Raw genomic sequence first — 24,094 nt, 5'->3', positions numbered from 1 at the left:
TACAAAATCAATCTACAAAAATCAGTTGCATTTCTATATGCTAATAATGAACTAACAGAAAGAGAGCTCAAAAAGATAATACCATTTACAATTGCATCAAAAAGAATAAAATACCTAGGAATAAATCTTACCAAGGAGGTGAAGGACCTATACAATGAGAACTACAAGACATTATTGAGGGAAATCTACGATGACATAAAGAAATGGAAAGATATCCCATGCACGTGGATTGGAAGAATAAACATAGTTAAAATGTCTATAGTACCTAAAGCAATCTACAGATTCAATGCAATCCCAATCAGAATCCCAATGACATTCTTCACAGAAATAGAAAAAAGAATACTAAAATTTATATGGGGCAACAAAAGACCCCGAATAGCTAAAGAAATCCTAAAGAAAAAGAACAAAGCAGGAGGCATCACAATTCCTGACTTCAAAACATACTACAAAGCAATAGTAATCAAAACAGCATGGTACTGGTACAAAAACAGACACACAGATCAATGGAACAGAATTGAAAGCCCAGAAATAAAACTACACATATACGGACAGCTAATTTTCGACAAAGGTGCTAAGGACATGCAATGGAGAAAGGAAAGTCTCTTCAATAAATGGTGTTGGGAAAACTGGACAGCCACATGCAAAAGAATGAAAGTGGACCATGTGCTATCGCCATTCACAAAAATTAACTCAAAATGGATCAAAGACCTGAAGGTGAGACCTGAAACTATAAAACTCTTAGAAGAAAATATAGGCAACACACTATTTGACATTGGGTTTAAAGGAATCTTTTCGGATGACATGCCTACCCAGACTAGGGAAACTAAAGAAAAAATAAACAAGTGGGACTTTATCAGACTAAAGAGCTTTTATAAGACAAATGAAACCAGAATCAAGATGAACAAACAACCAACCAGCTGGGAGAGAATATTTGCAAAACATACATCTGACAAGGGGTTGATCTCCATAATATATAAAGAACTCACACAATTGAACAACAAAAAAACAAACAACCCGATCAAAAACCGGGCAGAGGAAATGAACAGACACTTCTCCAAGGAAGATATACAGATGGCCAATAGGCACATGAAAAGATGCTCAACATCACTAATCATCAGGGAAATGCAAATCAAAACAACACTAAGATACCACCTCACGCCCGTTAGAATGGCTATAATCACCAAGACAAAAAACAACAAATGTTGGAGAGGATGTGGAGAAACAGGAACCCTCATACACAGCTGGTGGGAATGCAAATTGGTGCAGCCTCTATGGAAAACGGTATGGAGATTCCTCAAAGAATTAAAAATAGAGATGCCCTATGATCCAGCCATCCCACTACTGGGAATCTATCCAATGCACCTGAAATCAACAATCCAAAGAGGCTTATGCACCCCTATGTTCATTGCAGCATTATTCACCATAGCCAACAAGTGGAAGCAACCTAAGTGTCCCTCGACTGACGATTGGATTAAGAAAATGTGGTATATATATACAATGGAATACTACTCAGCCATAAAAAAAGACAAAATCGTCCCATTTGCAACAACATGGATGGGCCTGGAGCGTATTATGTTAAGTGAAATAAGCCAGAAAGAGAAAGACAAACACTGTATGATCTCACTCATATGTGGAATATAAACCAACACATGGACAGAGAAAACTGGACTGTGGTTACCCGGGAAGTGGGGGTGGGGGGTGGGCACAAGGGGTGAAGGGAGTCATATATGGGGTGATGGACAAACAAAAATGTACAACCCAAAATTTCACAATGTTAGAAACCATTAAAATATCAATTAAAAAAAAAAACAAAAACAAAACTTAAACTAATTGGATGGGCTAAAAGCATATTAGACAAGATTGAAGAGAATTAATGAACTGGAAGACAGTTATGAAGAAATTATCCAGAAAGAAGCACACAGAAACAGGAAAATAGAATGCACTTAAGAGACATGTAAGACAGAATGAAAAAAAAAATCTGTCTTATAGGAATTCCAAAAAGGATAAGTAAAATGTTGTTTGAAAATAACAGCTAGTGATTTTTTAGGATTCATGAAAGACATGAAACCTCAGTTCTGAGCAGGAAAATAAAAATAAATCCTAAATATATAATGGGGAGACAACCCCAAAGACAAAGAGAAAACCCAAAAGCAATCAGATAAAAGACAGACTGCCTATGAAAGAATAATAATCAGACTAAGAGTGCGTTTCTCATCAGCAACAATAGAAGCCAATAGAACAGAGGTTAGCAAACTTCTTCTGTAAAGGACCAGATAATAAATATTATAGGCCTCATGAGCCATATGCCGTTTGAGCATTTACTCAACTCTGCTATTACAGTACACTAACAGCAAGAGACAATATGAACACAAATGAGCATGACTGTATTCCAGTAAAATTTTACTTTTGGACATTGAAATTTAACTTTTATATAATTTTAGTGTGTCCTAAAATATTCTTTTGATTTTTTCAATTATTTAAAAATGAAAAAAAAATTCTTAGCTCATGAGTCACACAAAATAGATAATGGACCGGATTTGGCCTATGGACTACAGCTTCCTGACCACCAGAATAGTATTTTAAAAATACAGAGGGAAAAACAACCATTAACCTAGAATTTTACACCTAGCTAAACAATCATTTAAAAATAAAGGTGATATAGGGGCCGGCCCGGTGGCACAGCGGTTAAGCGTGTGTGCTTCGCTTCAGTGGCCTGAGGGTTCGCAGGTTCAGATCCCGGGTGTGCACCAATGCACCTCTTGTCAAGCCATGCTGTGGCAGTGTCCCATATAAAAAGTAGAGGAAGATGGGCACAGATGTTAGCCCAGGGCCAGTCTTCCTCAGCAAAAAGAGGAGGATTGGCATGGATGTTAGCTGAGGGCTGATCTTCCTCACAAATAAATAAATAAATAAATAAATAAATAAATAAATAAAGGTGATATAAAGACAATTTCATACAAATGCTAAGAGAAATTACCATTCAAAGAACCCAGTTGAAAGAATTAGTAAAAGGCGTATATCAGGAAGAATAAAATTAAAATCAGAAAGGAGTAGAATACAACATGAAATGCTGGGAGGAGAAAATGAAAAACGCAGGTATATCTAAATAAGTATTGATAGCAAAATGAAAAGTAATAATCATGATAAATTTTGCTTAAAAAAAAAAGCTGAGTTGAATTACCAGACAATAAAAACTTGTGAGATGGAAGGATGGCGATCTGAAGTAAAGCCTTCTAAGGTGCTGTATCTTTGAGAGGAGGCTAGAGATGATTAACTTTAAACTTTGTTAAATGGATCATGCATAGTTACAAATTTAAGGGAAACATCTTTTTATTTTAATAGTTATTTGTTTATTTTGTTAGGTCACTTCTCTTTATCATAGTGATATAAAATCTCATTCAATTTATTTAAAATTTGAAAAGTGAGATAAAAATATTTAAACAATAATATAGGTGGTACACAGCTATGGCAAATATTTTTACATTGGTTACAAATGACTGCAGTTTGGGAAATCAGTGTAAAATTTTTTCGAAAGCAGTATCTGCAAAGGTAGACATCATATTTCTACATACCTAAACATATAAATATATTTCTTCCAAACACCAAAAGAGACTTGCAGCTGTCAGAATTCTCTTAATCAATGAGCTATCAAGACATGTAAGACATGGAGGAAGCTTAAATGCATACTACTAAGTGAAAGGAGCCAATCTGAAAAGTCAACATACTACATGATTCCAATGATATGATTCTGGAAAGGCAAAAAACTACGGAGATCATAAAAAAAAATCAGTCATTGCAGGGGGCAAAGGGGTGGGGGGAAGGATGAACAGGCAGACTACGGAGGATTTTTAGGGCAGTGAAACTATTCTTTACCATACTCTAATGGTGAATCAATGTTATTATATTATTTGTCAAATCCCATAGAATGCATAGCACGGAGAGTGAACCCTAACATAAACTACAAACTTTGGGTGATAACAACGTGTCAATGTAGGTTTATCGACTATAACAAATGTACCACTGTGGTGGGGGATGTTGATAGTGGGGAGGCTGTGGGAGTTGGGAGGGTGTGGGGGGGTGCTGGGGAAATACAAAATTCTGTGAACCTTTCACTCAATTTTGCTGTGAACCTAAAACTGCTCTAAAAAATAAAGACTTTTTTTTTTTTCTCTTAACCATTTGCTTGCAGATAATTAATTTTTCTGTTTCTGTAGGCAGGACAAGAATTACACCAGCTAAAATTTACTGAGCACTTTACATAGGTTTTCTCTTTAATCCTGGTGAAATGGATATTATTACCCTCGTCTTACAGTTAAGGACATTGAGGCCAAGAGAATTTACATAATTAAGGCACTCAGAATTTAAACATCTGTTTATCCGACCACAAGTCTGGCTGGTTTGCTAGTACTCTGCTGACTTATTTTTTTTCCCTATTATCTGGTTTTAAAACACCGTCCGTTATTTTTAATCACAAACCTTAGAGTTAATTATTAGAGCACAAGTGTGCAGAAGGGGAGTGGACCTCAGAGACTACAAAGCCTAGAATGCAACGCAGCGCCGGCCGCCTAGGAGCGCAGCACCTTGCCCCCTCAGCATGCTGGGAATGCTAGTTTTCTGGCCTGCCGATCTTCGCCAGCCCTCGAGCATCCGGCCCGGAGCTTGGTTCCCACTCCCTTTGCCGGGCGCCACAGCTCGACAGATACACCCGTCCTCGCACGGTCATCCCAGTCCTGGAGACTGACCTGGGGACGCGCCCCTGACGCCCTAGACCCTGTAAGAGTGTCCCTGCAGGGCAGGCCAGCGCTACCTACCTCAACCGCAATTCCCGGACGCGGCGCTCCACCCCCGGCTCCAAGGAGGACGCGCAGCTCGGTTACCACGGAAACGACGCTGCCTCCGTCACGGTGCGTGCTGGAGGTCAAAGGTCACCCCCAGTCAGTTCCGCTTCCGGTTCCAGGCTCCAGTTTGTTGTCAGAAAGCTTTGGAGAGTCGTTGAGTTTTGGGGGCTGGTTTCTGGGGTCCAGGGGTCGCCCGAGGTCTGCTGCTGCAGCCATGGCGGCCTCCACCGCGGCTGGGAAGCAGAGGATTCCCAAAGTGGCCAAGGTAGGCGATAGCGAGGGGCCTTGTGAGAGGAGGCCTGGGAGAGGGGCTTGCCTGAACCCCCGTGGTGCCCGGGGCGGGAGAGTGTTGTCCCGGGCGCAGGCCCACCCGGTGCGGGGCCGAGGGAGAGAAGGAGAGGAAGGGTCAGCCGGCGGTGGGCCGCAGGCTCTTGTCACCACGGAGCAACCCGCATGGCCTTCGTTCTGGGGAGTTGTGTTTGCGGACGGAGGATTGGGGTCATTTAGCAAACATGAACCGAGAAACGCAGTGCGCTCGGCGCTGGGGAGCTACGCTTTAATGCGGGCCACGAGCAGTACTCAAATTTAAGACACGAGTAAGTGTAAAATTGCAGCCTTACCAAGTGCTACTGAGGCAAAGTAGAGTAGGCCGTGGAATAATGAAAGTTGTGTGAGGGGGTCTCCAGAGTACATTTTGCTGAGGAAGTGACATTTAAGCCGAGACTTGAAGGCTGAGTAGGAGTTAACCCAGCTGAGAGTGGACGGAATGAGAGTAGATGACAAGAGTTATGTAGAGGCATAATTTAAGTTCATTAAACAATAAATTTGATATTATCTGATATTTGCATCCGTAGCTGATACTTACCGAGTGGCTAATAGGTGACAGGCTTTGTCCTGAGCCTTTACAGATACTCTTCCTCCAGTCTGTTTCTCCAGCCCAGAGGGCTCTCTTGAGCTTGTCCTTTACATATCCATTTGGATGACTCCCAGAGATGATGCATCTAAAGCACATAGCATAGTGTCTGGCCGTTAATGCACATTAGATATGAGCTGTCATCATTATCATCATCATTATTCTACACATGGCATTAAATAATTAATGTTTTTTATAATTCAGTTACATAAACTTGTATTGGGCACCACTGGTCCAATGGAAATATGGTGTGAGTCACATATGTAATTTTGTTTTCTCATAGCTACATTAAAAAGTCAAAACGGGCCAGCCCTGTGGCAGAGTGGTTAAGTGAGTGTACTCCACTTTGGTAGCCCGGGGTTTGCAGGTTCAGATCCCGAGCGCGGACCTACACACTGCTCATCAGGCCATGCTGTGGCAGGCATCCCACATACAAAAAATAGAGGAAGGTTGACCCTGATGTTAGCTCAGGAACAGCCTTCCTCCCACACACACACACACACACACACACCACACACACACACACACACACACACACACACACAAAAGTCAAAACAGGTGACATTAATTTTAATTACATATCTTATTTAACCCAGTGTATCCAAGATATTGTCATTTCAACATGTTATCAATATTAAAAATTTTAATTAGGTAGTTTATTCTTTTTTTCATACTAAGTCTTCAAAATCCACTATGAATTTTACACTTACAGCCCATCTCAATTTGGACTCACCACATGTGGCTCATGGCTACTATACTGGACAGCACAGCTCTAAGACCTCAAGAAGCTTACAGTCTAATGATGGGAACTTACTGAATATTGTCTTTGACTTGGAATGCCATGAAAAACCAAGTACAATTAACCATGTGGGGCATAAGTTGAAGAATTCTGTAAATAGAGGTTGTAATGCTAGATAAAAAATGGTATACATCTTGATAAAACAAAACCTCTGGTGACAGTTGTACCTAGGCAGTCTCAAAGTTTATTATTATACTAATCTAAAAGGGAAAACTTGCTATTTTTGCTACCTTTTCTCTTAAGACTTTTACCCATGGCTTTGTAATAAATACCATGCATAAGATAGAAAACATAATTTTTTTTCTATTTAGTTTCGTAGAGAAATGGGAACATGTCATACAAAAAGGGCATCTTGTAATAATACTTATAAAATTCACATCCTAAGAAATGTTTGTTTCCTAAACCTTGTGTGAAGATCATCTGCTAAAAATAGAAATGTCTTCTGTCTTAAAAGGTGAAAAACAAAGCCCCGGCTGAGGTACAGATAACTGCAGAACAACTCTTAAGAGAAGCTAAAGAAAGAGAACTTGAGCTTCTCCCACCTCCACCTCAACAGAAGATCACAGATGAAGAAGAGTTAAATGATTATAAACTAAGGAAAAGGAAGGTCCGTCAATGTGATATCTTTTAGTCTATTAATATTGTTAAGAATTTATAGGTCAGAGTTTGAAAAGTTCCTCACTGGTTAGAGAGACTATAAAATAAGAAGGGGTTAGTGTTTCTAGCCACATGCATAATATAACTTCTGGTTACCAGATAACTGCCTTTTGTTGAACTTTATAAAGTATGCCATGAGTTGGCTGTTTCAAAGTATAAAGTAATTAAATCCGCCAGACACCTAATTTTTGATGCTGAATCAAAGATGGGTAGAAGTTTAACAGGTGGAACAACTGACAGCTGGAAAAGGGGTGGACTTAGCAAGACAGCGTTATGTACTTCTGTCTGTACCACTTTCTATGTTAAGAGTTAAGACCTGGGAGAGAGCCATGAGAAGACTCAGGGATCTGATCTGACCTCCTCTCCCTAGAGTGTAGGATTATTTTAAACCACTAATCCTATTGTATCAACTTATTAGTTATCCTCAGTAAGTTTATGTATGAAATTCTGAGACATTACTGGGAGGACGTAAATAGTCAAAAACGTTTTCTTATTAGGAACAAGTAGAGTATGTTAAAGTATCAGTTAGTTGTTAAGAGTAATAAGAGAAAATATCAACAATTCTGCTAATAATTCTTAATATCTAAAGTTTTTGTTTGCATGTAAGAGTTGAAAGAAATACCTGTGATTGTAACCTTCTTTCGTGGGTTTCTTATTTCTCAAGGATTCTTGGATGTAATTTCTCTTAAATAAGAACATAATGGGCCGGCCCCGTGGCTTGGCGGTTAAGTGCGCGCGCTCCGCTGCTGGTGGCCTGGGTTCGGATCCAGGGCACGCACCGAGGCACCACTTCTCCTGCCATCCTGAGGCCGAGTTCCACATATAGCAACTAGAAGGATGTGCAGCTATGACATACAACTATCTACTGGGGATTTGGGGGGAAAAAAATTAATTAATTAATTAAAAAAAAAAAGAACATAATGAATAACCTTTTTAGTACAAGAATCAATACACAAAATGTAATGTCATTTTTCGTTATTTTCCTTTAATTTGACCCTTTTTGCCTTCCGCCAGACTTTTGAAGATAACATAAGAAAAAACAGGACTGTAATTAGTAACTGGATAAAATACGCACAATGGGAAGAGAGTCTAAAGGAGATTCAAAGGTAAAATTGCTGAGCATCATTTATGTCAGTTTGTACATAAAGACATCATAAGGTAATAGATATAAAAAAATAGAAAAAGTTAACGCACAAGTAAAAGATTGTGCCTCTGGTAGTAATTTTCCAAAGTTTGTTCCACGGAACCCTAGGTTTCCTTTGAAGGGCCTCAGGGGCACTATGGTAGGCTAGTCCTGGAGGGAATAGCGGAGGAGGCTCTATAGTTAGGTCTCGCCACTAACACACACTCTACAGCCAGAGAAGTGCAGTTTCATCTGCTTTCTCTGTATTGGAATTTTTTTTAATAAAAATTGTTCCACTGAAGACCAGTGGTCAACAAGATTAAAAATCGCAACTGGCCTTTCCTGTTGTCCAGCCTTTCTGCATTCTCCCAGCATACCCCTTGCCACCACTGCGCCTGCATACTTGCCACTCCTGACTCCTGACTGTGACACTTGGTTGTTCTCTCTGCCTGGAGTGAGCACCCCTCCACATCCGCCTTGGCCTCTGGTACTTTCGTCAAGTCCTCAATTCTGGAGTTAGCCAGTGCTTAGCCTTTTCCATCAGATGTTTTTATTTCTTCCCCTCTGCTTCCTTGTGCAGATCTTAGCTATAACAGTTATCACATTGCATTGTAATTACGTGCGTGTCTTTTTCTAAGTCTTTGTAAGGTTCCTGGGCATATCATATCTTTTCTTATGCCCAGAACATGGCTCACGGTAGACACCTGATAAAATGGCAGGGCACTGCAGATGGTTTGAGATAATTACTACATGTGTTGTATGTACTGCTTTTGATGCCCTCCAAATCTTGCTTCTTAAGGGCTCGATCCATATACGAACGTGCCTTAGATGTGGACTATCGAAATATTACACTCTGGCTGAAATATGCAGAAATGGAAATGAAGAATCGCCAGGTCAACCATGCCCGAAACATCTGGGACAGGGCTATAACAACCCTGCCTCGAGTCAACCAGTTCTGGTAAGTTTCTGATCTAACGAAATGGCTTTTTGTAGACTAGAAAAGTTCCACATTCGTGTTATTTATTTTATTTACAGAATTGTAATCCTATGTATTTAATTTTACATCCTACTTTTTCTTTAAACCTACTAAAGTGCTTTTTAATGTTTTATAGTCTATTAGGTCATAATTACAATGTATAATAGCTGTAATCAAAACTAAAATTTTGATTGCAATCTTTTCTGCATAAGAAACTTCTTGTTGGGGCTGGCCCGGTGGCGCAAGCGGTTAAGTGCGCGCACTCTGCTGTGGCAGCCCGGGGTTCGCCGGTTCGGATCCTGGGCGTGCACTGACACACCGCTTGGCAAGCCATGCTGTGGTGGTGTGCCATATAAAGTGCAGGAAGATAGGCATGGATGTTAGCCCAGGGCCAGTCTTCCTCAGCAAAAAAAAGAGGAGGATTGGCTGATCTTCCTCAAAAAAAAAAAAAGACACTTCTTTGTTAAACTAAAAGCAATTTTTAAGAAAAAATATTTTTTTTCCAATTGTTCCTCCTTTTCAGATTTACATTTTAATAAGAATACATGTTCAATTTAACCTTTAGGGAAGATAAAGTCTTAAATATTCTTTACTTTTAACAAAGTAGAACTAGAAATTGCCAAAGAACATTTTCTCCCTAAGTCATTTTGACGGTGACAGATATTTTTGGACGATTTTGTTAAAGGTACAAGTACACATACATGGAGGAGATGTTGGGAAACATTGCTGGCGCCCGGCAGGTCTTTGAGCGCTGGATGGAATGGCAGCCTGAGGAGCAGGCCTGGCACTCCTACATCAACTTTGAGCTGCGATACAAAGAGGTGGATCGGGCCCGCACCATTTATGAACGATATATCCTTTGGCGAGGTCTGAGTGGTGCCATTATTGTCCTGGGTGCTGCTCCTCCCAGGGAGGTGTAGTCATGGTCAGGACACACAGTCATTAATGTTGGCCTGTAAGTCAAAGATGCAAGTTTCATCTGCTTCATAAGCTACATATGTATTTCTAGAGATGTAGGTTGGTCAGAATAAAAGTTTATGATCTGGGTAACTGAGTCTTTTCAGTGAGACTGGATTTGTTTATATTTTGGGACTAATGCTGTGGTTCCTTGTGGAAAATGATATGCTAAGGCTCTGGCTGTAGCCAGTCCTGTTTTTGTAGGGTTTAAGTGGGTCATTAGCACCATTACTGGAGTCCATCCAAAGGTTTACTGTTTACTAGCCATGTGATCCCAACAAGTCATTAACTCCTCTGAGCCTTGGTGTTCTCATCTGTAAAATGAGAATAAAAATTCCTACTGTGGGCTGATTGTGAAGATTAGATGATAACACATGAAGGCATTCTTAGCAACTAAAGTAGTCAGTCCTCACTATTCACTGTTTCCACATTTGTGAATTCTCCTGCTCGCTAAAATCTGTTTGTAACCCCAAAATCAATATCTGTGGCTCTTTCATAGTCATTTGCAGACAAGCATAGAGTGATGAAAAATTTGAGTCACCTGAGGCACATGTCCCAGCTGAGGACAAACAAGGTGACCATCTGCTTTCTTGTCCCTGCTGTCATACAGAGATGACCAGAGGATAGAGACGGGATGGCGCAGTGCAGTGTAGTCACTCTGGGGCCAGTTGGATGGATGTGAATCCTTTCTCTGACACCAGTTAGTGAGTGGCCTCAGGCAAGTCACTTAACACTTCTGAACCTTGCTTTCTCTTTTACAAAATAAAGAAAATAGAATCTAAGGATTAGTTTTTTTTGAGGATTTGAGATTTTAATCTATATGAGATGTGTATATATACTCTTTCCCCCAGGAGCAGTGGTTTGGTATTCGCTAATTAAGTGCTCACAGTGACTTCACAGAACATAACTACCACCAATAATGAGAATCAACTTTATTATGCAATTTTAAGATCTTAATTACCTCTATTCATTTTAATATTATTAGTTTAACAAAAGCTTTTCTAGCACTTGCTATATGTCAGGCATTGTAAGCACTTTAAAAATATTTTCATTTAATCTTCATGACAACCCTGTGATGCAGGAACTACTCCATTCTACAGATGAGGAGACTGAAGCAGGAGAGATTAAGCAGCTTGACCAGGGTCTCTCAGATAGTGATGGAGATGGGATTTGAAGCCAGTAGCAGCTTCAAAGCCAATGCTCTTAACATCGCTGTCATATTTGAATGTATTAGTACTTTAGAAATTAATGATTTCCTCAAAGAAAGTAGATTAGAAATAGATATATCGCATTAAGAAATAACATGGTAATTCAGAACGTGCTCTTTTGGCTCTAGTTAACAGTTTTTTGTGACTTGTTTTTTCTTAATCGTTAATTCAAATATTAATGTTATTGAACATGTAATGTAATAGGGGCCATGTATCGAGCACATTCTTTTGGCCAGAAACTGCTACGAGCTTTACATACATTTTCTCATTTAAACGTGGCAGTCATCTGCCAGTGAGGTTGGTATTATTTTTCTCTGTTTACACATGATAAAACTGAGGCTTAGACAAGTTAAGTGACTTGTCCAAATCACATGGCTGGTAACCAGGCTTCAGCTTTTTTTTTTTAATCTGCATGCATATGTATAGCACTTTATTTATAAAATCAAAAAACTGGGAACAACATATATGTCCAACAATAAGGGAATGGCTAAATAAATTAGGGTACTTCCATGTGATACCCACAGTATTATTAAAAATAACAATGCAGAAGAATAGTCAATGGCGAGGAAGATTTTCACAATACGTGTTTTTTAAAAGCAGTCTCCCCAAATCATTGGGCAGAATGTGATCCCGTTTTTGTTACATATATAATGCATGCACAGAAAATGGACTACAAGGGAATAACCAAATGTTAACAGTAGAGGTAAGATAACAGGTGACTTTTATTTTTTCCGATGTGCTATTTCATACTTACCAATTTTCAACAGTGAACAGGTATTGTTACTTCGAGCACTGAGAGCTTGGCACTAGTGTTGATCTCTCCCAGACTGTTGGTGGCCGTGCACTTAAAGATGGCTTCATCCCGCTGCACCTGCAACGGTTGGATCTGCAGCATGGACCCTGCCCCGTTGTCAAACACAATTACCTCCAAGCGCTGGGAAGTGACTTTCTTCCCCTTCTTTATCCATGTGATGCACAGCTTGGGCTCCCCTGTGGCTTGGCACACGAAGGAGGCCACCCCTCCTGACAGCCCAGTGTAGTCCTCAGGGACCTTAATGAAGACAGGTTTGCTGTCCCCATGGGCGCCTGCCACCAAACCTGGCATTGCGAGTGTGGGCACACAGGCAGGGCACCATTGTCCTCCCTGGGGCTGCACTTAAAGCCCCAGGTCCTCAGGGGCCATCCAGGGCTCCAGCACCACAGCCAGCCACAGCCCAGGACAATCAACCAGGTCTTTGCTTGCTCATGCCAATCACTCTTGGACAACCAGCACTGAGAGCAGGGCATCAGAGCCTCTGCTCCTTCCACCTATCCAGGGGCCGTCGGTCCACATGTCCTCCCCCCAAGCCACTGGGGCCACTGTTCCCGCTCCTCTTCTGCCGCCACCACTGCCACTGCCACCGCCACCCGAGCTGGAGCCCGTGCCTAAGCCAGAGCTGGAGCCATCATCTCTGCCACTGCCCCCGCCCCTCCTGTGCCAGCTCCAGCCGTGCACCGGGTTCAGCTTTTTCATGGCTCCTATTTGTACCACTACTAAAATATTGAATAAGCACTGGAGGAAGACATGGCCCCTCACGGGGTCACAGTTGAGTGGTTCTCTGCCTTCATACGTGTTTTATCACCCCTGTCGTTGTAACTTGCATTGTCGGGGGTTTGGGTTTGGGTTTGATTTTTTTTTAAGCTATGTGTCTTGCCTGGTATTTCCTTAATTCCCCTGCACTTGTTCTTGTGCACCCCGATGTGAAGAACTGGATCAAGTATGCCCGCTTTGAAGAAAAGCATGGTTATTTTGCCCATGCACGAAAAGTGTATGAGAGAGCTGTCGAATTCTTTGGAGACGAACATATGGATGAACACCTTTATGTTGCCTTTGCCAAATTTGAAGAAAATCAGAAAGAAGTAAGTAAACTGAACTCAATTATGTTGCAAAACAGCTTAGAAAAGATTACTTCTTGTGCACATTGAGTTCATTTCCATTTTCTTATTTACTTATCCTTGGAGTTCAAAATACAAAAAACGTGACTTGATTTCTTAAAACAGCATACATTTGTGGCTAAGCTGCATATTGGGAGCTGAGTGTTTATAGATTGTATTATGACTTAATCTTGTTGTGCTTTGCTTGAAAATTAAGCCTTTAAATGTAGAGTGAGAATATTGTCTATAAACTGAGAGTTGGTCATTTAGTTTCCTGATTAAAGGACTTTACAGGTAATAAATCTGGGAAATACAAAGCCCAGAGCCCTCAGAACAGAGAATAGAATTTGAAATGAAAACAGAAATTGTCCCACAAATAAGTCAGTTCTTTTCTTCCACAGTATGTATGGAAAATAATCCCTTAAAGTAGCTCAAATAATGCAGACTTTAGAGAGGTAGGCTGAGATCTGAATGCAAGGTCTTGCACAGGTCACAGTAGGGAGTTCAGATTCTAGTCTTAAGGCCAGTGGCAAGTTTTAAGCAGAAGAGTGGTAGGATATAATTTATACTGTAAGGAGAGCCTCTAGCTAATTCATGGAGATTGTATTGGGGGGAGGGTGGCAAAGGTGGAAGTGAGGAGACTTCTGAAATGGTCCAGGGAGGAAATGGAGATAGGTGGGCAGGGGGGCTTGGGAGAAGTGAATGGCTGTGTCAAAGAAGTGGAAATGGCAGGGCTTGCTGAAGCAGTGAATGTAGGGGATGGGGAGAGGAGAGGAATCAAGGAGGACTCCTGGAGTTTTTGGCTGAGCAAGCATGTGACGGTAGGTGTTGCTTACCAAGATGAGGAAGACTGGGAAAGACTCAGGTCTGGTGGGCAGAATGAGGAGCTCAGTTTGAGACCTTTCCTTCTGAGATGTGCAGATGACATCTGATGGGCAGTGTTAGGTAGACAGTATTAAATGTGGAGCTCAAAGAGAGTGTCAGTCTAGCCTGAATGAAATACCTCAACAAAAGGGAGAAGAAAAATCTTATTTTCAACATTTTGAGGCCTCAAAATCTGACAAGTAATGCTTTATGTCATCATTACTTTGCTAGTTGTGACTAGAATGAGAATGTTGTGTATGGCAGATAACCATCCTGTCCCCTTTTAGTTTGAAAGGGTACGAGTGATCTACAAGTATGCCCTGGACAGAATTTCAAAACAAGAAGCCCAAGAACTCTTTAAAAATTATACCATCTTTGAGAAGAAGTTTGGTGATAGGCGGGGCATTGAAGACATCATCGTGAGCAAACGGAGATTCCAGTATGAAGAGGAAGTGAAGGTGATTGCTGGTGTAGATGCTTAACTCTGCAAGTAACTAAGATGTGCCAACCAATACTAGCTATAATAAAATGAATAATAGCAAGTTAGGGCTACCAGTGATTATGCTCTTGATATGTTTCTGCAGTAAATTGGCAGCTATTCCAGACAGGTAGGAGTAAAGAGGCTGATAGAAAAGGCAGACAACACTTGGATTTGCTCTGCCACTCACATGTGGAAAGTCACTTTGATTGCTAAGTGTGTGCTGTAGAATTTGAGCAAAAGAAACCTGGAATCCATTTGAGCTCATTTTTGAAAGATGATGGAAGCATCAGAGATTGATCCAAAAAAAGTTTTTATATATTACCTTTTAGCTTAACTACTTGAACAAAAGATGTATCGTAGGTATGATCCCAGTCTCATCTCTATATCTGTAATGTACTATTTTGAGTTGAATTCAAAGATAGTAGCATTTTCAAGGTATCTCCAAACAAAAGACTAAGTGTGGTGTTAAGGCCAGTAAGATAAATTACTGTTAATTGAAAAGGCAGATTTCACAGTTGTGAGCATGGTAAAATTCCATTGTAATTTTAAATCCATACATAATGATATGTAGTCACATATATAAACTACTACATTTATAAAAATAGGCATCTAATTATTGCATAATTATCTTTGGAGTGGTGATGAAAGGGGTCTTGCTGTGGAACACCTAGCTAATAATCTGTCCTCTATATTCCGTATTCTTTTCTATTTATAAAATCTCAGGAATGGTATTTTTAAAATGAAATAGCATGTGAAATCCAGAAAAAAAGTTGCTAAAAAATAGAAAGTCAGTCCAGTGCCTTCTTTCAGCTCACATAGTCCAGCAAGTGTAGCTCTTGGTTTTGTTTTTAGTTATTAAACTTATTGTCTTTCTAGGCTAATCCACACAATTATGATGCATGGTTTGATTACTTGCGCTTGGTGGAAAGTGATGCAGAAGCAGAAACTGTGCGAGAAGTCTATGAAAGAGCCATTGCCAACGTCCCACCCATTCAGGAGAAGCGGCACTGGAAGCGCTACATCTATCTTTGGGTCAACTATGCACTCTATGAAGAACTGGAGGCAAAGGTGAAAAATGGAATTACGTGTCATCTGTTAACGGTTTCCTTAACCCTGTGCTTATAGCTCGGCTGTTGTAGGTAGTAACTACTTAACAATCCTTGAAACAGAGGAATTTAGTTTTAGATTCTTATAGGCCTCCATTTAGCCATACAGCTACATATTCTCTCCGCAACATTTTAAACTTTATACCTGTAGTGGGCACAGGTGAGTATTTTTTTGTTTTGTTGTATTTTGTTTTTTAAACCTTGAGGCACAACAAGATTATCACTTGGAACTTGAAAAGGAACAATGAACCAGCCCTTTGTTTAATTATATATAGTTTCCTGGGTTTTCTTATAAATAGACATCACAGCCAGCTAGTTGTACATTTTTGCTTTTGGTAAAGATCAAGTGGCATTTTCAGAAATTGGTCATGTATAAGTTAACAGGAAAAGATTAACTTTCTGCTGTTGATCTGAGACCATAAAACTTCTTTATTTCCTTCTGCTATCAGGCAAAAAAGCCTTTCTACACAGAGGCTCTTAGTTTGATGGCAATATTGTTGGTGATTCTTAAACCAAAATTGGATGGCCAAAGGTAGTCACACTTTTGATCATAAATGGAATCAGGATTTGAAAATAGCAACTTGTGAAAACATATTCAATGTTGGGGGTGTACATTTTTAGTAGTATTACTAACAATTAGTATTAGCCACAGACTTCAATATTTTGCAAAAATTTCTTATCCTAATACAGGATCCTGAGAGGACAAGACAGGTGTATCAAGCCTCTTTGGAACTAATTCCTCATAAAAAGGTACATTTGCTCTAAGTGTTCTGTTCCAAACATGTCAAAATCCTGCTTCTGTTACTTGTGAAATAATTCAGTGAAATAAATATATATATTTTTTTAATTATTTTATTGAGGTCATATTGGCTTATAACATTGTGTAAATTTCAGGTATACATTATTATATATCAGTTTCTGTATAGACTGCATCATGTTCACCACCAGTAATCTCGTTTTTATCTGTCACCATACATATATGCCCCTTTACCCCTTTCACCCTCCCCCCACCCTTTTCCCCTCTGGTAACCACTAATCTGTTCTCTTGATCCATGTGTTTGTTTATCTTCCACATACGAGTGGCATGATATGGTGTTTATCTTTCTTCTGTCTGGCCTCTTGCGCTTAGCATAATACGCTCAGGGTCCATCCATGTTGTCGCAAATGGCACAGTTTTGTCTTTTTTTTATGGCTGAGTAGTATTCCATTGTATATATATACCACATCTTCTTTATCCATTCATCCGTAGAAGGGCGCTTGGGTTGCTTCCACATCTTGGCTATTGTGAATAATGCTGCAGTGAACATAGGGGTGCATGGATCTCTTTGAATTGTTGATTTCATGTTCTTTGGATAAATACCCTATAGTGGGATAGCTGGATCATATGGTATTCCTATTTTTAATTTTTTGAGAAATCTCAATACTGTTTTCCGTAGTGGCTATACCAGTTTGCATTCCCACCAGCAGTGTATGAGGGGTCCCTTTTCTCCACATCCTCTCCAACATTTGTTATTTTTTGTCTTGTTAATTATAGCCATTCTGTCAGGTGTAAGGCGATATATCTCATTGTAGTTTTGATTTGTCCTGGCCACTGTGTGAGGATCCGTGTCCTGGATCACTGCAGCCTGGGAGAGGGAAGGGGCCACTCCCCTAGTTCTACTGCTTCCCCGGGGGTCCAGCCTATCCAACTTCAGATGTATAGCTGCATAGATCTCTTAGGCGTCCTGTTGTGCTGTGTAGGGAATCCTCTGTTGGTTAATGTATGTCCGTTTAGTTGTAACTTAGAGGGGAGAGACAAAGGGAACTACTCACTTCTGCCATGATGCTCACATCACTTTCAGTATTTGTTGATTAAATATTGCCCTGTGCTAGGCACCATGGAAAACATAAATAAGAAAAAGATATGCTCTTTGCCTCTGAAGACAGCTTACAGTCTAGTTGAGAGGACAACCTGTGTTAAGTGACAAATGAATAATACAGATACTAATGTAGAAATTCAGAGGAGGATGAGTAATTGGAATAGACTGAGTAGAAGGAGGAAGACGCACATCCAGAGAGCACACGGCATGTACAGGAAACAACGGCAGGTGTTTGTGGGCAACTGAGTGGATGTATGCATGCGTGAGTGAACACGTGTCTGTTCTGGAAATGGTTGAGACGTTCTCTCTGCCGTATTGCCCAGCAGAGAAACAAACAGAGATGTTGACCAAGTTAGCTTCTAGAATAGAGGTGGCAGGTTCTGCCCACTTACAAGCATACCCACAGAACAAAGCTGATTCTAAGTAGGGGCTGCAGAGCCATGCAATACATGGTACCTAGATTACTACTGTAACTTTGATGAAATAAATACTGTCATCTTTGCATATAAACAAGAAAATACATCTGTCCTAGCTCTGAAGTTTTAGGGAAATCTGATTACCAGTGGCCTTTTGTTAATTTAAATTAAATTTAAATTTAATTTAATTTAAATGAGTCTCTTAATCTAGATGTTTTTGTGCTTTTGTTTTCTAGTTCACATTTGCCAAAATGTGGTTACTATATGCACAATTTGAAATAAGACAGAAAAATTTACCATTTGCCAGAAGAGCTTTGGTAAGTAAAAAAAGGATCAAAATGCATCATGAAGTTCTATAAGAAGGAAACTAAAATCTTAGTGCTTACAAGTTGTACAATTCCTACTGAGAAAGCAACAGAATATATTATGCCTTTATAACCTGAGACATGTTAGAAAACACATGGCCTTTGAAGAAAGATTGGATGATAATGCTTAAATTATTCTGTTTCAACATGGGAAACTTTATCTATAGCTACCAGTTAGCAGATCTTTCCTCGGACTAGAAAGATCTGATCTTAGATCAGATTAGATCTTAGATCTTTAGTGGTCTGATCCTGTGCAAAGTTTTTGCACACCTCCCTCCTAACAGCTGTTCTAAAATTTCTTAATAGGATGAAATACTGTATTTAAGTGCATTTGTCCTTTTGATAAGCTACTTTTGCCCTGGCTATGGGCGGCAAGGCAGGGTTTATTTTTTCATTACCTTTTTACTCATAGGAGATTTTATACATCTGACATCCCTATTCCCTAGGAGATCCTGAGAAATTAAAAATCCAAAATAGTTATCCAAACAATTCTGCAACACAGGCGCCAGTGGGCACAGGGCCTCTCAACTGCTGAGTGAATTAGAGGGTTTCCTCTGGCCTTCTGTCAGGAGCCATCATGAACAGTCTGATACCACAGAGGGAAAGAGCGGCTTGCCATGTTGACTCTCCAAAGTTCTTGCTCAGCAGAGAACAGCATCTACAGGTCGATGATGCACAAGTTGAACCCACTAAGGCATCACAGGAGTTGGTCATTTTCTTTTCCAGGGAACTTCCATAGGGAAATGTCCAAAGAACAAGTTATTTAAAGGTTACATAGAATTGGAGCTACAGCTTCGAGAATTTGACAGATGCCGGAAGCTTTATGAAAAGTTCCTGGAATTTGGACCTGAAAATTGTACCTCTTGGATTAAATTTGCAGAATTAGAGACAATCCTTGGTGATATTGACAGAGCCCGCGCAATCTATGAGTTAGCCATCAGTCAGCCACGCTTAGACATGCCGGAGGTGAGGATCTCAAATTCAATATAATTTTGTTTTAGACACTTCTCTAGTATGACTTTAGTTGACCATCGAAATGTGTGTGTATTTTAGAGCATAGAGATGATGTAACTAACCCACAATCTTTTCTACTCCGATTAGGTCTTTTCTGTTTTGGAGATAGAAAGGCAGGGGCAGCAGCCCTCTAGTTGGATACCAGAGCACAGCAAAGCCCCACTATGACACCTAGAATGAATTGGGATATAATGGGTGGGTGACTGGCTCTCTTCCTCCGTTTCTCAAACAGAAGGCAAAAGGGGATGGGTTAGGGAAAGCCAGTCAGGGAAACAGGTAGCAGGCAACCACATCTGGAGAACAAGGGAGACGGAGGTTGAGACTGCACATCCCTGGATTCTCCTGGCACAGTTTTGCCCAGATTGGGCCAGCAAAAGAGGCACTAACTAAACCAGGATGTTCCTGGAATTACTACCACTGTCCTGGAAGTCCTGGCCTGCCACAGGACCCAAAATCATCCTTTCAGTATTTAAGCTTGAGCCACAAGGTGGCACCAAACCACAGCTAGGGCCAATTTGAATCTCACAGGAACCACTGAACTCACTCAGCCATTTTGTTAATCTTGCACCAATATGACCCTGCCTTTATTGGTTCACCAGGCTGCACTGATTGCATTAGGGCAAGGCTTTATGTATTGCTGGTTCCATCAGTTGGTCTTAGCTCCTCCACAGATTGCCAGCTTCCAGGCATCCGGGCCACATCTTACTCATTCTTGTGGCCTGACAGGCTGTATCTAGCAGGTGGGCAGCTGTTCACTGCATGCCTGTTGAGTTGAACTCAAACATATCAACGAATTTACAGTGGAGGTTAAAACAGTATATACTGGCTATCTAAGGCCTATTTCTCCACAAGTTCGATTCTATGTGGCAGGATCACAACAGTGCCTGGGAGACTTGGCAAGTTTCTCAGCTCTTCTTGATAAGTCCAGCATTTGAAAAACTCCAAGAGAGAATCCAAAAGGAAACCCAAGATCTTTTTTCTCATAATCTAGAATTCTAGCCAAGTTTTGGCCAGCTTATAATTGCCAGTATTATTTTATCCACGTCATCTGCATGTGGATAGGTTCCTGGATGTCCTAGGTCGGAGTGGTAGTTAAGCTGTGCTTTGAATAGGGGCCTGTTGCTTTTTAAATGTCTAGACTGACCTGTTATCTTTCTTAGGTGCTTTGGAAATCATATATTGATTTTGAAATTGAGCAGGAAGAAACTGAAAGAACACGAAATCTTTACCGACGATTGCTTCAACGGACACAACATGTCAAGGTATCCTGTGCCTTGTAGATTATCTTTGATTTTCCTTGAATCAGGAGTTCTGAAGAAACATCATATTTCTATATTTTAAGTGTTTTTTGAATATATTTATTTTAAATGACTTCCTTGCTTTTAAAGAGAACCTGTGAGTCTCACAGGACTTTGGAATATTAAGCTTATACCAGGTCAATATTTATACTGCATGTGAATAACTCTGATATCACAGGATTGAATAAAAAGTTAAACTCTTTTTCAGGATTTTAAGACTATTTCAGACACCTAATTGGATATAGAAACGGACTGCTTCAAGTTTACTATATTGAAGCATATAGTCAATGTTATATTCCTTGGAATACCAGATATGAACACATTAGTATATTCAAATGTCATTAACAAGAAACTAGCTTTATTATTATTACATTATTGTCTTCTGAGTGACATGGTTAATTTGGTTCTACAATAATTTTCTTTTAAGGTATGGATCAGTTTTGCTCAGTTTGAGTTGTCTTCAGGGAAAGAAGGAAGTTTGGCGAAATGCAGACAAATTTATGAAGAGGCTAACAAAACCATGCGAAACTGTGAAGAAAAGGAAGAGAGACTTATGCTGCTAGAATCTTGGAGAAGCTTTGAAGATGAATTTGGAACAGTATCAGATAAGGAGAGAGTGGACAAACTCATGCCAGAGAAAGTCAAGAAGAGAAGAAAGGTCCAGGCTGATGATGGGGTAAGAACTGAGCCCCTAGAGCTGGTCATCTCATGTCAAATGAGCAGAAATGCATCCATCTTTGAAATTTGTACTTTTAAGTGGCATATGTACAATCTGAGAATGGAGCAGACAGCCTGGAGTAGGAGTAAGTAGCCTGCCATCTGGCTACTGTGGAAACACAGAGCAAGGTCTATAGTCCACCCAGGGGTGGAGAATGGGAGAGGGTTGGCAAAGGCTTCTTGGTGGTAGCTGATTGCAGGAACTACATGAAGTTTGATATTTCTGGAACATTAAACAGGAAGTCAGGATGGAGGAAAATGAAACTCAGTTTGTTGGTAGGAGCCAATCCAGAGGCTTTGTAGGCTATAGGAAGGTTCTTAGCCACAAAATGACATGACCCAGTCGTTGGCGTCTCCTGCAGGTGGACTTGAGGGGCTTAGATTGGAGGAGGCCCTGTCGGGAGGCTGTGGTAAGCAAAGCAAGTGGTGGTGGAAGCTGGAACTAGAGTGATCTTTAGGAAGTGAAATCAGTGACTGACTGGAGGTGGAAATGTGAGGGCAGGGAGTCAGAATGATAATGCACAAGATTTATGGCTTTCGCTACTGGCTAAATATTAAGTAAATCTTCAAAAATTTAAAATCTTAAACTGCAAGGTGGAGTTGGAGACACTGAGTATCTTCTTTGTTGACTATAGAGGAGCTGTGCTTAGATTTTTAGAATTTTTTTCCACCAGATTTTTAGCTCTCAGTGAGCTACACCTGCAGCAACAACAATCTAACAGCTACTTATTCACTCCCAATCTTCAGGGCCCAGCCCTTGTTTTTTCTGTAGTAGACTTTGATATTGTTTTGTGAGATGAAGATAAGTTGAATTTGAACTCTGGGTTTCCCAGTGAAAATTCTCCACTTTAAAGTAACTGTAATGTGCATATTTCAGCCATGTGTTAAGTTCTCTCTTAATTGTTTTACTTTTTTCCTGTAGTCTGATGCAGGCTGGGAAGAATACTATGATTACATCTTTCCGGAAGATGCTGCCAACCAACCCAACCTCAAGCTCCTGGCCATGGCCAAACTTTGGAAGAAACAGCAACAGGAAAAAGAGGCTGCTGAGCAAGACCCAGATAAGGACATCGACGAGAGTGAATCTTGATCTTCTTGTTCACATTGATAAATATTTTTATTATTTTTATAAATTAATAGTTTGGAACTCTTGTGACTCCTGTAAGTTTTTATATATTTCACCAGTAATGAATTGATTGGAATCTTTTTGAATTATTTTTAAAATGCTCTTGGGTTAGTTAAGGATGGGGGATTGCAAGTAAAGGAATTTTTTTAACTGCTGGATTTCTTTATCTGAGTCCAAACATTTTTTTGTCCACATCATGCATTAGGAAACCTAATTAAGGTAATGCTTAACGTCTATTTTAGATGGAACTGCAGACTTTTGAAAGTCTTTTTCTAGAAGTTTTGAAGTTACATTCTACAGTAACTTTTAAGGTGTAGTTTTCTCATGCCTGTCATCTTCATATTTTATGCATTCATCTGAAACCTGTAACTTTTTCATGTCTTCAGTGACTTGAGTTCTGTTCCCAGCTGTGCCACTTAGTGATATAGAACTTATTAACCTTTATTTTCAGTTTCTTCACTCATTAAATGAGCTAATACTTTGCCAACTCATTTTGAAGATTAGAAAAGGAATATACCTGGTGCATAGTAAGCACTCAATAAAATGTTCATTCCCAGCCACTTTCTTCAATACGTTCATTCCTTATAGAATCGAATGTGATTGGATTAATATACTTATAAATAACCTTACTTTCTTACTAGTGGCCATTTGTACTGTTTTTCAAAACATTAGTTAGAAAATAATTCACAGTTACTGTATTTCTGAACAAGGTCTTTTTTATCAATTTTTTTTTTTTTTTTTTTTTTTTGGTGAGATCAGCCCTGTGCCAACATCTGCCAATCCCCCTCTTTTTTTGCTGAGGAAGACTGGCCCTGGGCTAACATCCATGCCCATCTTCCTCCACTTTATATGGGACGCCGCCATAGCATGGCTTGCCAAGCACTGCATCTGTGCGCGCCCAGGATCCGAACCAGCAAACCCCGGGCCGCTGCAGCGGAGCACGCGCACTTAACCGCTTGCGCCACCAGGCCAGCCGCAATCAAGAACATTTTAGCCAAATTTCAGTTATGCTCTAGTCAGTTTTCCAAACTGGTTGAGTTCTGTAGTGGCTTGTTTAAAGAACAGTAATGTGTGTGCTGTGAAAAATGATGTCCTGTGCACAAATAAGTTTGGGAAACCCTAGATTAAGGGTTAAGCCTTGTCAATCATATCTCTTTATAGGCTTCCCAGAGCCTTTGATATGCTACTATACATTGTGAATTCCCAGTAACGACGCTGGCATTTTCCCAAACGTACTGGACAAGGGAATCATTTCTACCTAGAGTACCAATAAATATCTTCCAGTGTGGTACAGCAGAAAAGGACTGCCCGTAACACTGGACACGTTAAACTTACCCTTGGTTAGAACATGTGAGAAACACCTAACTAACTTAACTATATGCTAAATAATGAAACTTTAAATAGCACAAGTATGATAACTGCACAAATATTTGCTGATACATTGCTCACATTCTCAAGCAAAA

The 24,094-nt window shown here is 40.1% G+C and overlaps 1 protein-coding gene across 1 annotated transcript; it reads left to right on the top strand.

The window, feature by feature from the left end:
• The first annotated feature begins 4,952 nt into the window (after positions 1 to 4,952).
• CRNKL1 (crooked neck pre-mRNA splicing factor 1) lies at positions 4,953 to 22,789 on the top strand. Its single transcript, XM_058563318.1, has 14 exons — positions 4,953 to 5,103; positions 7,005 to 7,157; positions 8,222 to 8,313; positions 9,130 to 9,288; positions 9,992 to 10,158; positions 13,192 to 13,370; positions 14,537 to 14,707; positions 15,607 to 15,798; positions 16,527 to 16,586; positions 18,348 to 18,428; positions 19,203 to 19,442; positions 20,651 to 20,752; positions 21,216 to 21,464; positions 22,428 to 22,789. Exons 1-14 carry the CDS (start codon positions 5,053 to 5,055, stop codon positions 22,593 to 22,595), a joined length of 2,064 nt encoding a protein of 687 aa, XP_058419301.1. The 5' UTR covers positions 4,953 to 5,052; the 3' UTR covers positions 22,596 to 22,789.
• The last annotated feature ends 1,305 nt before the right edge of the window (positions 22,790 to 24,094 follow it).

This window comes from Diceros bicornis, chromosome 19 (genome assembly GCF_020826845.1).
Source record: "Diceros bicornis minor isolate mBicDic1 chromosome 19, mDicBic1.mat.cur, whole genome shotgun sequence".
Lineage (NCBI taxonomy): Eukaryota > Metazoa > Chordata > Mammalia > Perissodactyla > Rhinocerotidae > Diceros > Diceros bicornis.
The sequence above is the reverse complement of the archived record's forward strand: the minus strand, read 5'-3'. Positions and strand labels throughout refer to the sequence as shown.

Bases quoted from the DNA above. Each gene is read 5' to 3' on its own strand.
- CRNKL1 (XM_058563318.1), top strand. From the start codon at position 5,053: ATGGCGGCCTCCACCGCGGCTGGGAAGCAGAGGATTCCCAAAGTGGCC. The intron at 20,753-21,215 runs GTATCCTGTGCC...TTTTCTTTTAAG, and splicing joins AACGGACACAACATGTCAAG to GTATGGATCAGTTTTGCTCA. The intron at 21,465-22,427 runs GTAAGAACTGAG...TTTTTCCTGTAG, and splicing joins AGGTCCAGGCTGATGATGGG to TCTGATGCAGGCTGGGAAGA.